The 21,101-nt window shown below is 43.6% G+C and overlaps 1 protein-coding gene across 2 annotated transcripts; it reads right to left on the minus strand.

The window, feature by feature from the left end:
• Positions 1–871: 871 nt before the first annotated feature.
• Positions 872–20,261, minus strand: LOC111217764 (protein phosphatase 1 regulatory subunit 1B-like). Of its 2 annotated transcripts, none has more exons than XM_022739755.1 (5): positions 19,768–20,261; positions 7,867–7,950; positions 6,846–6,921; positions 5,340–5,477; positions 872–3,064 (listed from the first exon to the last, which is right to left on the minus strand). In XM_022739755.1, exons 1-5 carry the CDS (start codon positions 19,879–19,881, stop codon positions 2,886–2,888), a joined length of 591 nt encoding a protein of 196 aa, XP_022595476.1. In that variant the 5' UTR covers positions 19,882–20,261; the 3' UTR covers positions 872–2,885. The 2 variants fall into 2 exon arrangements, with proteins under 2 accessions (XP_022595476.1, XP_022595475.1); XM_022739754.1 differs by having other exon boundaries at positions 7,861–7,950.
• Between the last annotated feature and the right edge of the window lie 840 nt (positions 20,262–21,101).

Consider the following 21,101-nt stretch of genomic DNA (forward strand, 5'->3'; position numbering starts at 1 on the left):
CATATTACATTTCACCCATGCGCTACAAAGTGTTTAGTTTATCAAAAACATCTTATTTCATTGCATTTTAAAAAGCACTGCATCCTTAATTGTGACCAGACCAAAGCAAAGAAATGAGAATAGCAGGGTGTTATGTGTTTTTGCTTTTTGTTTTTGACTTGTTTTTGAAGGCAACGATAACTCTCACTGTCGTGTTCGCCTTTCAGCAGAGGAAATGCGTCAAAGCAACTGCACATTTAAATGTCTGTGCAAAGCTTTTTGGATTAGCGCGTGAAAAACAAGTTTAATATGTAGAATTTGCAAAATTAAGAAAGACCAGTTTAATATTTTCTCGTTTTTTACATGGATTAAAAATATTTATTTTCTTTCACTCTATTAGTTGCGGAGAATAGTCACTAATGTATAGTGAATAGTCAACAGCATGTAAGAAGCATCGTCCTGCTTTTTTGTTGTTGTTGCTAGCTCTCATTCATTACTGGGAGCCCAGAGAATAAGGAATAAGTGAATGCATGAATGAATGAATGAATGAATGAATGAGATGTTTGGCACATGCATTGTGGTGTTGATTAATGTCAGATTGTTGCATAAAGTACTCACTATTAGATTTATTCTGAGCTAATTAGAAAAAAAGTTCAGCTTCCATCATCAACTGACTTAAACATTTTGTGGATATTAACTTTTTGAAATAGACAAACTTTAATATGGTTTGAATTCATTTAGTAGAATGTATTGTGGCTATGCTGTATGAGGACTGTTAAGACTGGATTTGCACAGTGAAACAATATCAGTGAATGAATGAATTCAGATCACACACACACACACACACACACACACACACACACACACACACACACAATAAGTACAGATCAGGTTGAAGGAGAAAAAGGAAAAACGGTTTATTTTGATATATTGTTGCTCACTTTAAAACAACCACATCACATTGAGAAACAAGAGAATGGGGAAATAAAATAAAAATAAAGACAGAATAAGCAGTAAGAGTTCATACATGTCTTTCCATGGTTGCTTTCTTCTGACCCGGGAGGAGAGGGGAGGTGGACGGAGAGCGGAGGAGGGAGGACGGCGTCGGCTGCAGAGCGTCAGCACACACAGCCTGCTCACCCAGTCATCCGGCAGTTTGGGCAGGTCAGAGGTTAAAAAAAGTTTCATACAGTTTTTTATATATACAAACAGAAAGATTTATTCATCCTGTGGCACAACTGGAAAAAGTCTTATAATCAGAGCCTGTTTCTTTAGTTCAATTGGAAATGATGGTGAGTAAAAACATTTAAAACTGTTGTTGACTCCATGAAAAGAGAGAGACCGAGTGAATATCTGTGGTAGAAAGAGTGCAGAAAGTTTGAGCAGTGACCGTACAGTGCCTGGTTGTCTGTGTGCTGCATGCTACATGCAGGCCTGTGAGTCTTTTGAGTATTTGGATAGAGTCAGTAGAAACAGGACAGAGCTGAGCTACTCATACACCGAACAATAGATTAGAAAAATAGCTCTGACAACAGATCCGTGACATACAGATCATGAGTGAACGATTAAAAAGATGACAATAGAAAAGTGTTAACATACAAAAGGAAATCTGTGAGTCAACACTATTGGAAAAAAAGATTTCAAATTTCCTTTTTTTTTTTTCTTTTTTTTTTTGATTCCTTAACAGGGAGTCAGTTCACAATGAATCGAGTTCAAACGCATGAGGCATGGAGGAAATGGCAGGGTTCTGTATTTCAAACAAATTAGAGGTAGCTTTAATTTTAAGTATGCTCAAAAATGAAAAGTATGGTATGAAATAACAACACACACTTGCTCATAAATTTACCACAATTATAGACAAACATTTTGGTGCTTGTTATTAGGTCACACATAAAGTGATACTCCAGGCCACATATTTTTAGTACCAATCTTTGAAAATGGTCACTGTTGTAATCAGTTGTAGATTAGTTATAATCCATGTGATCATTTAACACAGGTCTGATGCAATGTTAGCAGTGAGAACAGTAAACAGTGAGGATGACAGAAATGAGATGACATTAAAAACAGTACAGGTGGATTACATGCTGCAGAGAGGTCATTACTGAATATGAATATATTAAATGACAGTTCCTGACCATAAAAAGCTTCAAAAACAGGGATTGATTTTATGAAAACATTAAGGATTATAATTTAAAAGTACTTTGCCAAGGTTGTTCTTGGCTGGAGTATCACTTTACATCTGTCGTTCCTACTTTCTACCACAAGATGGCAGTATATGCACATTTAATGAAAGGGGCTAAACAACCAAACTGCTGCAAATCAGTGGCACATGTACCACTCTCATTTAAAGACCTTCAAGTACTTATGAAAGGGTCCTATAAGAGACAGTCTTTGTTAAAGTTAATGTGGTGGTTATTGCCCTCTTTAAAGGAACATTTTGCTCTGTGCACAAGCATTAAGGAAGAGAGAGGACTGGTCTTACGGGATATTTGGTCGCGTTGACCTTGGCCCCCTCTACTACTCTCGTTATAAACAAAGGGACATTGGGCCCAGGTGGCGTCTGTAGTCTGCTCTGTCAGTAGATCATTCCTCACCTGCTCATATGGGCTGACTCCTAACACACAAACTCTGTCCTCTCCTTAATCCACCTGACCCCTCAGAGGTGAAGCAGTACAGAAAGCTTTGCTCGCTCACATGCTCGAGTATCTGCCTTTCAGTCGACCCTTCGCTCATCCTCACTTGTGCATTCAGACTCCACATATTCACACATCCACAAAACACCTACTTCTTCATCTGTTTTTTTCTGAGTTCTTCATATTGTAACGACACACCTTCACTCTCCCCAAATCTTCCCTCCAATCGTTTGCCCCACTTTCTCGTTCTCTCTCGCTCTCTTTCTCTCTCTCTCAGTTGCTCCCTCGACTGTTCTCCTCTGTTGTTGCCTTGGTTTTGTCCCCCTCTCCGTCATCCTCCTCCTCCTCCTCCTCCTCCTCCTCTTCCTCTTGTGCTGCTTGGATTTGCTTGGCCATCTCTCTCACGCTGGAAAACTTGTCTGACTGCTCAGTGGTCGCGGTGTCTTGGTGATCTGAGGAGGCAAAGACTGATGTCAGCAGAGGCAGCGGTGCAATCACAACACCTTGTTTTGCTTTTGGTAATGGTAACCACTGATATCAGTGCACCAAAAGTGTCATATGGAGTGTGTTTGGTTTTGACTAACATACTTGTGGAGTTAATTCTAGTGAAAGAGATGCCTGGTGGGAAGGAAGACGTAGTATTGACAAGAATTAGTCAATAAATTGAATTAAAACATTAATTGATGAATTGTTTTAGGGAAAAAAAAGGAGACAAAATCCCTGCTTCAAGCCTGTCTAATGAGTGCATTTGCTAGTTTTCTTAATCCTCTGTGATAGTAAACTAAATATCTTTGTGTTTTGGACCAAAAAAATAACATTTAAACACATTATCTTTAATTGTGGGACAGTGTGATGCATATTTTTGACTGTTTTCTAACATTTTATAAACCAGAAAATGAATCTATTAATAAAGAAAAAATCTGCAGATTATTAGATAATGAAAATAATTGTTAGTTGCAGCTCTATATGCCAGATTTTCTCTCTGTACGTGGAGGCAAAGATTACGTAATACTATTGACATTTGTTTCTTGTCATAATTGCTTATTTAGTGTCACTGAGAAGCATATATGTGGATTTCTGCCTGATTAATATATGAATCAGCAAGTATTTGACAAGATGGACTGTACAAGTAAAAGAGTTACACTTCTGGTGATTTCACATGAACTGTGTGTTTATGTTCCTTTCCACTTCATAATTTCAGAAACCAACTGGATGAGAAAGGAAATGAGACTGTTTATTCTTATTTCTGCAAAGCTCATATGTTTAAAACACTAGGTTTCCATCACGTCTGTCAGGTGAAGATCAGTTAACACTTCATTTTCATCTATTTCTGTCTGTGACGGCGTCGATGTTGCCCGAAACGTGTCAATGGAAAGACTGGAAGAACAGATGAAGTGCAATCAAAGGACCCAGTCAGGATCTCTCAGCATCCTGCCCGGGTACTTTGTGTTTCAGCAGGCTTCCACAAAGGGATTTATTGAGAGAGCCTGTCATCTGGGCCAACAGAGCAATAATTCTGAATGAAATGCCACTGCTCTCATGTGATATCGTGGAGATTAAAAACCTATAATTTTGCAGCAACAAACAAAATAAAACATAATAAGGGAGTGTATAAGCAGAAAAGTTCAGATTTGTGTACTGCTTTCTCAGCTTTGCTTTGCTGGAGATCAAATGTGCACAGATACTATATCCAAAACATTGTCAAAAGGTTTTATATTCTGCTTCTGAACATGAAATAATAGAAGAAGGGTTGAAATACTGCACAGGATCATAGCCTCGCTCTGCACATGCAGCACGCTCTGTGTGCTTACTAATCCTGTCTGGCCTCTCTGGCTGGTGTAGGTGTTGGTGCTGGGCCTGTAGTCAGTGCAGCGCAGTGCAGTGCGCCCTCTGACAGATTTGGGGCGAGAGATAATATGACACTGGGGCTGTCTCTCAGCACACAGAGCTTCGCCTGTGCTGCTGGCCGGTGAACAGAGGAGCTTACGTTACCCTGAAAACTGCACAGGGCTCTTCCTCTGAGAGCAGCAGCTCTGACCTACCGGCAAAATAATATGGCTCCTATATTTTATGTTATGTCATTTGTTGCTCATTTACTTCTGTCTGTGTCTGCTTTCCTTTTCCTTTCAGCCATTACGTAATTATAATTATAATTTGTTTTTCATCATCTTTAATGACAGACAACATATGCATCCGGATGCATATTTTTTTCAAGTGATAGTCAAGTCTGTGGAGGTTATTATTCAGGCTGTTCAAGGACGAAAGACAACAATGGCTCCTTGTAACGGGAAGAAAAGGAGTCTGATGTCTCAAGCTGTGGGAAATGTGTGCAGACACCATCAGGATAAATATAAAAGGAAAAGGGCAAACTCAACCATTCACACAACCCTAAAGGAAAAATACACCTTTAGATATTTTTTCATTGCATATATCAGTATTTGTTCTGATTGTCAAGATTGTACACGTAGAGGGGATTTGTTTGTCCAAACTGACATCATACATTTGATCTTATCTTCAATTTTCCGAAACAGATAAGAAAGATATACACCACCAAAGCAAACCAGCTTTAGAAAATCAAGGCACAATGCCAGTGGTTGTGTTCTCATCTGTATTGAAGTGCCGCAGGGTGTATTTTTCCTTTAAAGAACGAAAACAATAGTGCTGTCCTTGCTGCCTCTGTGTGCAGTGTTGTGGTCCCAGCCGCTCCACAGAGAGCCTCCCTCTCACCAGCAGCTTTGGTGGGAGATGTGTCCTCTCCCTCCTCTCCCTGCCAGTGGTCTTCATCCTCCTCCCCTTCACAAGGGTCTTCCAAAGGAGGGTAGACACCTAGGTTCTGCATATGTGCTTCAGCCATCTTCTGCACAGCTACACACAGGTAAACACAGCACACACACACACACACACACACACACACACACACACACACACACACACACACACACACACACACACACACACACACACAGGGAGACGGCCACACAAACACATGGACGCAGACACAAGGATACAAGGATAAAGGGATATGTTGTTTTGGTTTTACCATGCTTCAACACTGTCAGTTTTTATCAAGCCTCACACGGGTTTTTGAAAACATGCCAGGCAGGCAGGACGCCAATTAAAGACATGCACTGACAGACAGACAAACAGGCAGGCATGCAACTGCAAAGAGGTGTCCCACACTGATTTTTACAGTAGAGCTTTCGCTGTTGTTTTCTGTCCCTTCTCTCACCCTGTTCTTCCATCTGTTTGTTTTTACCCTTGTCTTTCCTCGACTGCCCGCCCTCCTCAGCGCTCTCGCCTGGCAGTGCTGACTCACACTGTTCTCTCTCTCTCTCTCTCTCTCTCTCTCTCTCTCTCCTTACACACTCTCCTCACTTTTGTGACATTACCTCAACTCCCCCTCTCACTTCCTCTGGGTCACCTTGGCCTCTTTCACTCCTTCACACCCTCAGACACACTGAGGCAGGTCACTCTTTCTAGCTTAAGGTAGGTTACATAATTAGAAATTATTGCGAGATAGCGCTCTCTCTTTCGCTCTCTGCATATGAGCTGATGAAGGACAGATTTCTGCTGCAGGAACAAGGCTTCCTGTCTCATTATATCATCACTCCACATGCAACACACACCCAGACGTCCCCAGTAAATGGAGATCTGCTGGGACGATGAAAAATGTATATTTCTGCTTATTTAACAAACACATGCAACAAGCAAGAAGCCACATGCATGTACACATGCAAGTCCATGTCTGTGTTCATGTATGTCTTATGTGTTGGTGTTCATCTCTGTGTGTGTGTGTCTGTGTGTGTGTGTGTGTGTGTGCGTGGCACAGCTGTATACACAACTGACTGTAATCCTGGATGATCCAGACTTTCCTAGACTCACACTCAGTGTCTCACAGCTGTCACACTATAATCTCTCTCTTTCTCCCTTTCTCTCTCTGTCACACACAAATATACAGGTCCTGCTGTTGCGCGCACAATAAAGACCAGATATACGTCTATGCATATCACACATGCACATGCAGAGAATAGAGAGGAAACAAAGGCTTTGAACACATATCTACCCATCTGTCACATGCATTGTTTTCTTTCTCTATTATTATGAAGCATGGAAAGCAAGGAGGAAGTCGACTGTGGCGAAGCCCGGTAAAACAAAAAAATAAGGACTTAAACACAAGGATGAATCACAACACACACAGCTACCACCTGTAGTATCAATACTGCTTGTACCGACCTTTGAGTGATGGAGGCTGATACACGTTTGGATTTACACGTTTTGGTTTGAGCACTCCGTTCTCTCCTACGACCCACTGCAAACATAGAAAGAAAAAACAGGAATTCACCTTTAAATCCTCCTGAGAGACATGTTTTAAGACATATAAAAAATACTCTGGAATAATGATTTGTGTTGGGTGAGTTTTTCCACAAAAAAACTTTTATAACTTTGAACTGTAATATATTTTTAAATTACATCTGCTCTTTCTCCCTGGTGGAAGAATCCAGAATTTATGAGTCTGCAAATATTCTACATTTCTAACTAATGGACACAATACATCTCCTACTTCACTAGAAAGTCCATTCCCAGTGTGTGTGCACTGGAGGCTTCAACATCACACTTAAGTTGCGTGTTGGACCATGATTGGCAAAATCATGCTGGTGCGAGAGAGAGAGAGAGAGAGAGAGAGAGAGAGAGAGAGAGAGAGAGAGGAACGATAATGATAATGATAATAGTAACAGTAGCAGTAGCAGTAATAATAATAATACTGACGACTATACTACAACTAATAAAATAATAATCATTATTATTATCATAATTATAATAAAGTCCTGCTTGTTTCGAAAAACTTTTATCACGGGGTTCAGTTATTTTCAGCTTTCAGCCACATCTCATGGTCTTCCTCAGTGAGAATTTACTGTCAAACTGTTCATTCTAAAGTCAAGAATGAACCTTTGAGCTCAAAGAACTTAAAATGTTCAGCAGTTTAATTTAAAGGTCACTGAGTTTGAACTATGGCTGACACGACATGAGTTTGTGATGACGGACACATCGGAGGATCCAGCAGGGTTGAGGCAGTTTAAACATGACAAGGTAAACACCAGTAGATGATACAAAATCACAGATAATAATCACATCACAACACCAATACTTTGTCGGTGAGTTTTGTTCATGAGTGGGTGGGAAAAAAATCTGAGGAGGAGGGCAGATGAGGATGCACAGACACTTATAAAAAAAAGTGTTTTGACTTCACCTTTACCTGATGGGTGGACTGATCATCCTCAGGAGACGTTTGGTCGGCTACTCTGAACAGCGTGGCGGGTGTGGGCCTCCTGCGCCGGATCTATAAACAAACACACACACACAAACATAAAGGGCAGCCATAAATACACATGAATAATTCAACCGGCCAGCACTGTATTATTAATAATGCTCAGCTCAAAGCTCAATGTTGACAGTCCCTGCTGGTGAAAGGCATGCTGGGCACTCAATGGCTTCATCAGTGCTGCCGCCCAGTTGGCTGATGGGTCAACAGCCAAAATCAAGTTTGAGTGCCCAGTACTGGTCAGGTCAGCGTGAACGCCACGGTCAGCAGAGCAGAGGAAGACTCATTATGTCAGTTTCTGGTTTCACAGACTGATACAGTACACAGGGGGAGTAACGCAGCGTAGAGCTGGAACTAAACTGATGTTTGCTGCTCATGTCTGAAATGAACCGGCATTAAAGAAGTGTCTCTTGATACTGGATTGATTTGAAATGAAGGCCTTCCTCACATAATGTCTTAAGTGCGTTTGATTACGTGAGTGCACCATGTACAGTCATGTACGCCCTTACAAACAGAGGGACCATGGAAATAGGATTTTAGATTAAAAGAGCGGCGGCATTCAGCCTCAGACACTCCCCTCCACTGTCCAGTCTCCCTGCACACTGTTCCCTGGAGGCTGAAGCCAAGTCGCTGACGGCCTGAGAGCAAAACCCAGGGCCTGGCAGACTGCAGGTCTGCACAAGTCACTGTGCACAGTCAACTCTCTGTCTTTATAAGAACAAATACCCAGCTGTGCCCATACATCCAGCAACCGGTATCGTGCCCTGCTGGTGGGAATGTGCCCCACAGTTTTTTTTAATGATGTCTCCAGATTAACTGCTGAGGAAAATAATCAATATACAGGTTTGCAGAGAAGCTGATTGCTGTGCAGGAGTGGTTTAAAGTTTGTGTTCAGTTCAAGTTTAACTCTGGAGTAAAACTGCAAACTCTCTACAGGCAAACAGGAAGTGAGCGTTTGATACTCAGAAGATTATTTTCTTGGGGGGTGGAGTCTCACTTTATTAACCTACTGAGAGGCCCTGGGCAGAATGTGTGGGGCCTTTGCTTCATAAATAAAGATTTACACGCAGAGCCCAGTGCTTTGACTCACTTTCCAACAACTCTAAAGGATTAATAGCTGACATCTGTAAAATTGCCTCTTGGGTATAAATGTTGCATGAAATTTAAAAAAAAAAAAAAAAGTACACAGAATGAAAACTGTGAAGCTAAGTGGACATGGCAGCTCAGACAAACAGGGTATTGAAAGTGTCCTCTGTGGACGAAGCACAACCTTGACATGAACCTTGGAGCCGCTGTTTACGGCACCACATAACATCATAGGGAGCGAGTTAAGCAGCCTGACCGTATTTTGCGTAAAGCTGCGTTGTGGTCGAGTCGTGTTTGTGTTCGGCTCCCCTCTGTCTTGTTAAAGCGAGCTGTGCGTCATCAGAGCGAGGCGCGTGTTGCCAAAGCAGCGGCTTGCAGGGCCTCGTTGTGGAAATCAAACACGACAACACGGACTAATCGAGCGTTGATTTCACCCTTATTTATGACACCAGACACGCATTTTAATCTCGTCATGCAAACGTCCCGCTTTCCTGTCTCCGCTGGATCTCTCACACTATCTGTCTCTCGCTTTCACCTCTCATCTCCATCTCACTTGATCCTCTGCTTCGTCTGTCCTGTTTACCTCCATGTCCACCCTTCACTCCTTGGCAGTGCCATTACCCTCATCCACTTCTCCTCTCTCCGCCCCATCACCAGAGTGCGTCATAAGTGAAATCATATTATAATCCTGTTGTTTGCTGACATATCCATCCTTTCCTCTCCTCAATTGACCCCCCCCCCGTCTCCTTTATCTCTGTCCCCTGGCAAGGTGTGAAGGCCTGGGGCTCCACGCTGCTGTGAACCCTGCTGACTCTGCCTGCCTGACACCTGCTACCAGTGTTGCAGGGCAGCCGGAGGTGGCTCACACACACACACACACACACACACACACACACACACACACACACCCAGGAGAGTAAGCAGACACCAGATGTTGCCATGACCAAAACCTATGCCAGAGTCCTGTGGCATTAAAACCATTAAACTGGGAAAACCACTGGATTGTCCCTCTGGATTCTAGTCTTGCAAACTTGTGACATGGTGAGAGGTCAGAAGGTACAGGAAGGAACAGGAAGGTATTAGAAACGATCCGATGGTTCTTCCAGTTGATTTATCACCATGTCAACAGATTGGTTAATTGGTCAATTGAAAATCAATTAATAGCAATTATTTTGATAATTGCTTAATTGTTTTTTAAGCAAACATGAAGAAAACAAGTCAATTTGAAAATGTTCTGCTTTTCTCTGTTTTTTATCATTGTAAAATACATGTTTTTGGGGTTCTTGCTTTATTTTGTGATATTTTATTCAAACAATCAATATCAGTTGTGACAATAGTCAGAAGATTAATCAGAAATGAAAACAGTTGTAAGCCACATTCGTTATTAACTCTAGTGAATACATATGGTATTGTTTTTAACATAAATTACAAAATATCACTTCCCCATTTTATCCTTTTTGTTTACCATTTTTTTAATTTCTAATTTCTTCTTAAAACCACACAATCGCTGCAACACCTCTCCGCTCAGCTTTTCTTCTGCTTTTTCAGATGTTGTTCGGTTACGTCTTTCTGGTTGATGGAGTTTGCGTCATTGTTCTATTTTATGTAAAATACAGCCCTGGATAAATCCACAGGTCCTGCTCCTTTCCCTAAATGTCTTAAGAGAGACATTTATCAGTTTTACATCAACTGTAAATTTCCAAAGCGATGTATATGATGTCTCAGGCCATGTACCTTCATCCTTTATTTTTCCTGTATCTGTAGTGAAAATTATAAAACAAAAGCCAAAGTTTCTTTAATGACCCCCTAAAGTGGTGAAAGCCTTTTTTTCCCCCTCTAATGAGGCGTCATTGATAGAGACTGTTGCACAGTGAAAGCTGGGAAAGAGCTTCATTTACTGAGACAGAGATAAAAATAGGGCTAGTGAAACAACTGGAAGGTAAAATGACTGGATGGGATAATTGAGGTCACTGAGAAGCATCATCGGATGATCTGTTTACCTGAATATTACCACACGTGCAGTGTGTGTGTGTGTGTGTGTGTGTGTGTCAACAAGGTTATCATCATGGTGGTCTTATGAAATGCCAAGACTTGACCTACTAATCTAGGAAAAGGACAACAGTCCACGTCACAGACAGGCTGTAAAACAGGTTGTAAACGACACTAAACCACATGTCAATATTAAAATCATGGAGTCAATAAACACAAATGGATGCAGCAAACACAGGTATCTCTTTCTCTCAATTATGAACACAAACAGGACGTGACGGTGGAGGTGGTGACGTGCACTGTTGCTGTATGACATTGGCAATGCCAGATGACATGAACACGCAAAGTGACTCTAGTAATTTTCCAGCCTTAAAACCACCCCACTCTGCCCAAGTTACATAATATTGAATGCGACTTCCTCATTTACGCCAACACTGGGCCACAGCATGTGAGATTACTGCTGCTATGCTTCATCCTCCCCCACCACCACCCCCTCCTCCCCCTACCTCCCTCTTCTACTCCTCTAACCCCCTCCCCTGGCCCCAATCTCCCAAACCTTCTCCTCTGCTGGCAGCCGTAGTTTTTGCACCAAGATCAGTGGAGTTGCTGTGGACTGTGCACCCAGGGGCTCTAAGCAGGCTGCCGAGGTGGCCTTTCAGCCGCTCCACAGGTGTACGCCTGCAGGCCTCCCCGAGAGGCAGCAGAGCCTCATTAGTTTTCCTGCAGAGCTTTGGTCTCAATAAAAGCATCGGCTCGTGGATCGTAGCGCAGATAGGACATACATCAGTTCCTCTACAGCTCATGAGTGAAGGAGGGTCTACAATGTGTGAGAGAGAGAGCGCTGATAGAGAGAGGAACCTTTCAAACACCATTATATGTATGTACGTTGTTCCATTCTCATTAATGACTACATCTTTTTATCCCTTATTCTCACTGATTGGATGATGATTTCTTTAAACCTCTGTAAATCCATTTCAAAGTGTGTTTAGAGATTTGGGATATAAATGAAAATCATGCAAATAGTTGTATTTCATGACTGTCAAACCTAATTGAAGGCTAAAGAGGTTAAGTAGCCAGGAATGGCTCTGATATGAGACTCCAGTACCTCACTCTGTGCTGTGTGTGGGGTACATGAGTCATTGGTAAATGTTGACTTTGCACACGTGTTTGTGTGTGTGTGTGCGTGTGTGTGTATGTGTGTGTGTGTGCACAGGTATGTGTCTTGGCTCAGCAAAGTCTTGCATAGCAGCCTGGGTGCAGATCGGCTGATATGGGTCTGTTCCCCGGAGCCCTTCCTCTAAGCTGGTGCTGCCTTGGCCGGGCCTATAAAAAGCAGCGGCAGTAGGACAGAGAAAACTAGATCGGAGGAGTCTCCGGGGGATCTGAGACAGAAAGGCTCTAAAACCAGCGCTAACAGCCGAGCGTCTCTGGGGGAGTCAGGTGTGCAGTCAGGTGGCCTCGACGCAAAGAAACACACCATAGATTTCCTTCCCTGGCAGCTACCATCCCCTTGTGTCCATTAGCACTCTATTACATCGGGGTCATCCTATCAAGCAGTGTGTGTCAACTCTCTCCGACAGAGGTGAGAGCATCAGTTGGTTCCATATGAAGCTCGCCCTCTCTCCTGGCCCAGCTGTAACCCAGCTCCGGATGGATAGATATAGATTTGTTCAAGATTGATTAGTAGTTGTGGCTGCATCTGCCCACTGGCACATACTGCTAGAAATGAGCACGTGTGTGTGTGTGCAGAGAACATACAGTACAGTACAGTACACTGATGGGAACACACATAAGCTAAGGAGCAGCACATGGAGTGATTTTTTTTTCACAGCTACAGATGTGCAAAGAAATGTAGGATCGCAAACCAGCCAACAATAACAGCAACCCAAAACTAGAAACGAGAACAATATGTGAAACTGAAAGACATAGAAGTGGCATCCAAATGTGATGTAGCTCTGCTGCCCTTCCCACTGAAGATGGATGACCATTTTGTTGTTGTTGTTGTTGTTGTTTATTTATCCCTTATTTCTTTGTGTTTCCACTCTGTAACCCCCAGTTATATTGTCCTCACTCTCTTCCTGTTAGGAGCCAATCTTTAAATGCCTCTTCTTTAACAGCCTCAGGCACTGAACACTGAAACGTCCCTCTCTCTCTCTCTCTCTCTCTCTCTCCTCACGAGGCCGTTCATCTCGGCTCCGTCAGTCTGTGGTTGATAGGTGCTCTGCTGCAGTTTTATTCTGTGTCTCTGCTGTCATGATCTTTAACTGGTCCCCCCCCCCTCCTCTTCCTCCTCCTCCCCCTCCCAGCGAGCTTTTTAAAATGAAGTGGCAGAACCCCGTGCGGTGCTCTAAGTGCAATCTAGCAATGAGTTCAATAACACGATAAGGTGAAAAATGATCCCTCTTAGTTTGAGCTGAGTGTTTTGTTTTTTTTTACTGTTAATGTATTTCTAGTGCAGACAAATACAATACTTCCCAGGTTGCTTGAGTTCAGTTATAAATAGTGGAAACAACATTGCATTGTATTGTCTGTGGGAAACATTGCACATTTAACCATTGGAAACATATTTAAACTACAAGAAAACACATGAATGCATTGTTGTGCAAGTGCACAGTGTGCAAGGTTTTGTTGTTGGGATAAAAGATAACAGATCATCATACGCTTGTGAGCATATTATCAGTGGAATTTTAATTTTGTGTTTTGCCCAAAGAAGTGGAGACACAGTTGACTGTTGTTTGGGTTAAACCCAATTACCAGGCCAACATGCCCCCATCCCGACAAAGCTGGAAGGCAAAATGTTTCCATAAGCATGACAAATAAACAACCAGAGGCCAGTGATCAGCTCCATCATGTGAGAAATCGCTCTGTCAGACACATTCAAGCCACACTCAGCCGTGACTCACAGACAGCGCTGCCAGGCGGCTTCTACGAGGCCTCACTGAGTAACACCCGCTTGTCGCGTTTCCAGCTGTTTCAAAGAGGGTCAAGGACGAGGCTCCACAAATTACAACCCCAGCTGCAGCTCAGTGAGGTGCGAGGTCATTCACTCGTATTCAAATGAACGTCATTGCTGAATTCCCATAAGCCCGAGATGCTGCTGCGTGTTGCTTCTCAGCATTCACGTAACACTTCTGTGGTGACCTTTGGCCCCACCACTGGCTAACTGAATAAACAGATGGCTGGAGAAAGCATCTGGAGGGGCTCTCCAATGACCCCCAAATAGGAAATGTAATTATGCTGCACCCACTGGCAGAATGATATCATACTCAGGACAACAAACCCCCCCCCCCCCCCCCCCCCCCCCCCCCCCCCCCCCCCCCTCCTCTTTTTTCACCTTCTCCTCTGTCTTCACAGACCCCTCCACCCACCCACCCCCATTATTTACGTAATTAGCTGCTGGTAGCTGTTTGGCCCCGTTGTTCCAGAGACTGTTGGAAGAAAGGTTTACCATCACAACACGACGGCGACAGTGTGCCAATGGATGATGAGTGGCAGGAAACCACCTGCCAGGCCACAGCGAGCACTTGGAGCAGCACACAGGGCGAGCCGACAACAGGGGAGGTGCCAATCAAAGCTTTCGCAGAGACGATGGCACGGCGAGCAGCCTGCAAACACTGAGATAATTCTTTTTGTTTTTTTCTGGCTCATGCACTTGAATTCAGCGGTGTCGCATTGTGCAGCTGACAAAGACAGACTCCAGAGGTCAACAGGTGCATACAAACAAAGTGCAGAGTAGCTATAGTTACTCATTTGCAACGTCATATGTACCAACAGGTGATAAATGAAACAAAAAAAGGGCTACTGTTGATGGTTGCTGTGCAGCTTCCAGCTCAGTGCTTGGATGCAAATGGTATTTATAAACTCAGCTAAGATTATAACCAAGATTTATCAGCACTAGGTTGAAATGGTTAATTCTAAAAAAGCCTTAATTTCTCATGTGGTTGCGTAAATAATATTTAAAAAATGCATCTGAGACAGACAAGCCATTTGTTCCTGGAATATTTCTACATAACCTTGTTTCTGCTTTGAGCCATTCCCTCAGGAACATGTTGAAGATGACCCGGTGTGCCCCCAGTGCAAGCTCATTAAGTTTCAGCCGGACAAAAATGAAAAAAAAAAAAAAACACACTGTCAACCACTGTGACAAAAATCAGAAATTACAATAGGCGCAGCAGCAGTAACATAATAATGCCATGTCTTTTCGGTGCTGAAACATTTGTCACACCTCAGTGTCTCCTCTCAATATGCCTGCATCAGTGTGATCATCCTGTGTGACGAGGGGAAGGGGGCTCCAGGCTTCGGGGGGGGGGGGGGGCTCGGAGGTGCAGTTCAGTGTTTAGGTCAGTTGAAAAGTCTGAAAAGTCAGGTCCAGCTCCTGTCCATCCCCCATTTCCCTCCCCGTCATCCCACTGCTGCCCCTCTAATCCTCTGCCTCTCCTCTCATCACGGATATGGCTGCTGCTGTTGTTGTTGCTATGGCTGGGGTTAAAAGATGAAGCGCTTCAGATACACTATGATCTCTCTGCACGATAACAGACAGGGGAAAAAATGTGGATAGAAAAGAATGAGTGTACATTAGGGGGGATGTATCTCTTCATATACTCTAATCAGGCCTGACTTGGTTTGATTAACGATGATCCCTGAAGCGACAAGCGAGTAACTAATGACACCAACTGACGAAAGAGGATTTGTTGACCATGGCGCTGAAAGGCTAAGGGGGCATGTTGCAGTGTCACGGGCCCTCAGTCAAGTTTCGTAGCGTGCTTGGGCGGCGCCTGAGGTGCAAAGGACATTATGGCAACTCACTGTGTATACTGTCATCAGGCGACAAATCACTCTACCCATGCTCAATATTTGTGTTTTTGTGCTGTTTACACATCACACACGTCCACGCACACACGAGCCAAGAGAAGATGACAGACTGTCCAGTTAGTATCATCATTAAAATGACATGTTTTTGTGAATAAAACACAAATGATTAAAGGGGATTTCTTGCATTGCACTGCTAAAACAAAGTGCAAAAAGGGGGCATGAAAGGAAACTTTGTGTCAAACAGATACAGGCCGTGAACATGTTGTTCCAGAGTCATTAACTAAACAAAATGCCTGCACTGTCAAAAAAAACACATAAACAAAACTACAGAAGACAGAGACCCATTGATTGTGTCCAAACTGCAATTACAATCTGTGGTTTCCAGCAAGGCAATTCATCTTTTTTAAATAATTTCTTTCCCAATTCGTTTTTTTCTTTCTTTTTCTTTTTAGAAACATCAACAAACTGCTTTGGGCAAGCAACTTTGGGAACATTTAAAACTCATTTTCATAAAGACCTGACAGGTCACGTCACTGGGCAAACTGAGTCAGACTACTACAGTGACATTCCCGATTGTCCCCATGCAGGGAAAGATCACTGCGCCCTCTTGCCCAGTCCCAGCATGCTTTGTGCCATCCAACAAGATGTCCTTTCTGGGAGTGCATGTTGACAGTCCCCCAGACTGCTAATGTTTACCCACAAACACGCGCCGCATCAAAGGTCGCTGTTTGATGTTTAACTCAGAGACTGGACTGGGGAGGACAGGGAAGGTTGCAGTGGGGTGGGTTGTGGTGAGGAGGGTGAAGGATAGGGTGGGGATGGTGGGCAGGGCGGGGAAACCTAAATCACACCCTCCATATCCCATATAGGTTTAACATAGATTAATGTGGAAGTGTTGGACTGATGCCCCTCACCATCCTTTGATATTCTCTTTGGTCTTCTGTCAGTTCTAAGGCTCGTCATGAGCTCGACCAGATCGGGATGATTTGAGAGGAGGACAAACATAGAGAGATGTCTGCTTGGTGAATCCACAGGGAGGCAGACTTGGAGGGAATCAGAGATGTAGCGTCTGCACCATGACCCTAATCTCTGTCCATTATGCACATTACCCTACGTCACTTGGTGTGCGTGTGGAGCGGGGGGTAGGGATGGTAAACACAACCATGTGCTTTCTCTGAGTTGTTGTAGACAATGACAACATTGCCCCTGACCTCCGCTCAACGTGAAGATTACTAAAGAACGATAATCTTAAAAAGTCGTTTGTCCTGGGAGGATTTCAATAACATACTCCGGTGACACCAAGGATGGCAGCGGAAAAGAAAAATAAAGTGAGTTTTTTGGAGTCTAAACAATTCCAGTACAGGCACTTTAGGTTTTGAGAGAATACCTCTAATCAGAAAGAAGGGGCTTACACGATGATGTAATATGGCAGCGAGGCCCACGAATCTGAGGAGTGAGAAAAGTTTGCTTCTGTTCAGAAATTAGAATTTTTTTCTTCAATGTACTGAAGAAGACAAATACAAATGTGTCAAAACTTGGCTAAATAAAACTAAGACCATCTGTAAGTCTAAAAACCACTAGGGGGAAATAAGAAGGATTTTTTACAGGAGACACTGTGGACATGTAAATGAGAATATATTCCTTTAGGGTAAACAGTCACAAACAGGTAAAAGGTGTCAAACAAGAATATCTAACACCTTTGAAGGATGCACAAATAAGTGGCTGTTTTCTCCCACGGGATGCAATATTTCACTGTGTGGGAGGCATGGAAGCGTCTCACATTAACACCACGCATACATATCTACAAACATGCAACAGCACCAATATAAACAACCTACCCAGTCACACAGAGGTGTCCATTAAAGTTGACCTTTTAGATGCCAACGGTGGGGGAGCTTTGTGCGGCATAGTTGTGTGCAGCTCGTCTCCATAGTAACAAGGCCCCAGTTCATTTCAGTCGATAGCGGGTTTTTTCGGAGTTTAAATGCCATCGGAAACAACAGTAATGAAGGAGTTACCAGTTGTGTAATAAGTTCGGAAGAATGGTATAATCATTAGCGAATCATTAGCAAAGATGGACTTGTGGGCGACAGTAATTGCTGTGGGATGGGGAGGGGAGGGGAGGGGAATGAAATGAGTGTCTTTAACTGTTATCCCTGCCCACCCACACATCCCTGGAGGCCCCCCATCTGCCCCTGGTAGATGCTATCTGCTTTTTTAAACGTCCATTCAGTTTCCCATACTCCCCCTTCAGCGCATTTGTTTCCAGCATTCACCCTCTTGCACACATACTCACATCCACCCAACTAATTTCTCACAATTGAGTGTCATCAACTGCAGACTTTATATTGCTTAAGCTCTTGAAACATCTACATCACAATGATGCTGACGCAGAAGCTTTAGCCTATGTGAAGGTAAAGGCCCGCTGGAGGAGAGCCAGCCAACAAGCCTATATATAGCTGATAACTGTGCGACCATAAGGTGATTGAGCAATAAGGTCCTTCCCAAACCAGAAGGAAGTGAGAGACCTTTTTTTTTTTAAATTGAGGGGACAGCTCACATATGGTAGATTGATATCCTGTAGTTTCTTGGAAGAGACGATAGAGATCAGATCATGCGGACAGGACATGAGAGATTGAGAGAATAAGAGGGGGCGGAGGAGAGCAAGTATTAATGTGTAAATATGGAGTGAAAGTCTTGTGTTAAGCATTTAAATTTGAATTTAGTCTATAACTCAATCTCAAAAGAGAAATGAGATTAGGCAACTTGTTGTGTAACACAAATTTACTTTAAGTTGATACAAAAAGGAAACATCACACTTGATTCATCAAGATTTGCCTGCGATAAAGTGAAATGATCACACTTTCTTCACCACCATGGAGGAAACGCTTCTCTCAGCACTATCTACAACCAAACTTGTTATGAGATGATGATCGGTTAGAGGGTACGATGGAGCATGATTGCAGGCCGCTCTAGTTCATTAAAAGCCTCTTTTATGCAAGCTGTGAAACAGGGACATTCACTGAGGGAGCTGACCCCAGACAGGTGAACCCAGAGATCAGGTTGTGTATCTTTACCCTCTCAGCTTTCCTTCATATAGCACATCTCTCTCTCTTGCTTTCCCGCTCCACCTCTCCTCAAGCTCTCAGGAGGGATGAGCCATTGGCCTCGATCTACCTCGGCACCAAACGCTTCCTACTTTGGCCCACTTTCCCCTGTTCTAAAATAAGAGCCACCCACATTAGAGCCAAAAAGAAAGATCACAGTTGTCCCACCAAAAAATGTGCGTAATGATACAGGCAACGTTATCCGGCACGTCTGTGGCAAAGCAGGATTGAAGGATCTTACTAAAAAGATCAGATGACAGAAGTCACTAACATGCAGGGAGGTAAAAAAAAAAAAAAGTAATTATTACAGGGCCATTACACGACAAACAAAATGTCAACAGTTTGTAGTTGCTGCTGCCGTTACAAAAGAGGGATCAGGCTTCAAACACAAGATAGTGACTTTCATGTCAATGTCATTTTGTTAAACGGGTCAAAGATGAGACAGCAAGGCACTAATCTCATGAGGAAACAGAGGGAGGGAAATGTCATCATAATTTCTCAACTGTGTGGCAGACAGAGCCAGAAAATCCAGCCCTGCATGAGAAACTTGTCAAAAAGGAAACAAAGCAGAGAGAAAAAGTGATGCAGGAAGAAAGGCGTCCTGAAGTGGAGAAATCAGGCCAGTAATGGTACGACACTTCATACTATAATGCAGTCACTTTCCTTGAGTGGGTGGCAGTCACTTACTGGTGAATTGGTCAATAAGAAAGATGTAAGATGAAAGATGTAAGATGTAAAACATTTCTATCATACACAAAAAAGCAAGTCAGAGCTAAAAGCTAAAACTAAATCCTCATTTCTCCTCATGGGTCAAACAGTAATCTGTCCACCGCCTGCTCACCATCTCCACTTGCCGAGGGTCCAGGTTGGTGGGCGCGGAGGCCGGCACAGCAAAGTGGATCTTCTTCCTCTCCTTGGACTCCCCCTCGGCCTCGGTCGACACGGAGGGCTCCATGACTCTGGATCGTGGAGGTCTGACTCCCAGTGGAGTGGAGGGGTCTCTGCCGAAGATCACTATACCTTCCCTGGAGGAACCTCCCACAGCTGGGTAGTCCCACACCTGAGAGCTTGTCTCCTCTCTCTCCTGCCTCACTCCTTCACACCCTGACTCCTTCTACTTCTTCTCTTAGCAAAACATCAAAGTGAGCTGACTCTCTTTTCTCACCACCTGTCCTCTGTCCCTCTCTGGCTGTTGCTAATATTCTCCTTTGCCTCTCCTGTTGTCCCTTTATCTCTCTCCTTCTCTCTCTCTCTCTCTCTCTCTCACTATTTCCTCCCTCCCTCACAACCTGTGCAGCAGGAGTTGAATGAGGCACGTCCGTCCTTAGATCTGGCTGTGAGGGAGAGAAGTGGGTGGGGAGGTGGTGGAGGGGAGGGGCTGAGAGCCAAAGGAAGGTGGAGATATTAGGGGAGGGGGGAGGGGCCAGAGCAAAAAGGGGAGGAGAGGAAAGAGGATGTTGCAAGGGGCGGAGTTGGTGGTGGTGGGATCTATCTAAGCTGAGGTTGATTTGTAATCAGAAAAAAAAAATAATAATCTCATCACATCAGCTGAGCCTCTTTTGGCCTCTATTTGTGAATGAGAGATTTATGCTGAGAGAGGGAGGGAGCAGGGGGTGCAAGGAGGGATAAGGGTTAGAGAGATGCGTGGAGTATGCAGGGGGAATGTACACGGGCATCCAGCAGCTAAGCCCATGCCACTGACATCACTAGATTTATTAGGCTCGGTGGTGTTAAATACGTGATGCTACGGCCAGTGATTTTCAATGAAAGCCCCGTCACAGTCACAGTGAAATGCTCAGGCTGTCCATTTGTCTGCCGTCCTGCAGAGATTCATCAATAACAGAGAGAAGTCCCATTAGAATGTTTTTAACCTGCAAACAGCTTGAATAAATCTCATGAGATACTTGAGGGGTGGGGAGGGGGGTGGGACATAACGATCTTTAAATGAAAAATAGACAGAGAATGGTGGATGTAGGGGGAAGGAGAGCGGAGGCAGATTGTTGATAGCAATATAAAGGGAGTAGAAAGAAAAGGGCAGTTCCAGTGCTCTATTTTCAGGGCCTTGCTGTTATTTCACTCACATGGCAGAGGGATTTGGACAGTAGGAGAGCAGTGGATTTGGCCTCTGGGCAGAGTTGAGCTTTGGCATGGGCTGGAATGAAGGAGATATGCGCA

The sequence above is a fragment of the Seriola dumerili genome, unplaced genomic scaffold (assembly GCF_002260705.1).
Source record: "Seriola dumerili isolate Sdu_G_001 unplaced genomic scaffold, Sdu_1.0 BDQW01000044.1, whole genome shotgun sequence".
In the NCBI taxonomy this organism is placed as follows: domain Eukaryota; kingdom Metazoa; phylum Chordata; class Actinopteri; order Carangiformes; family Carangidae; genus Seriola; species Seriola dumerili.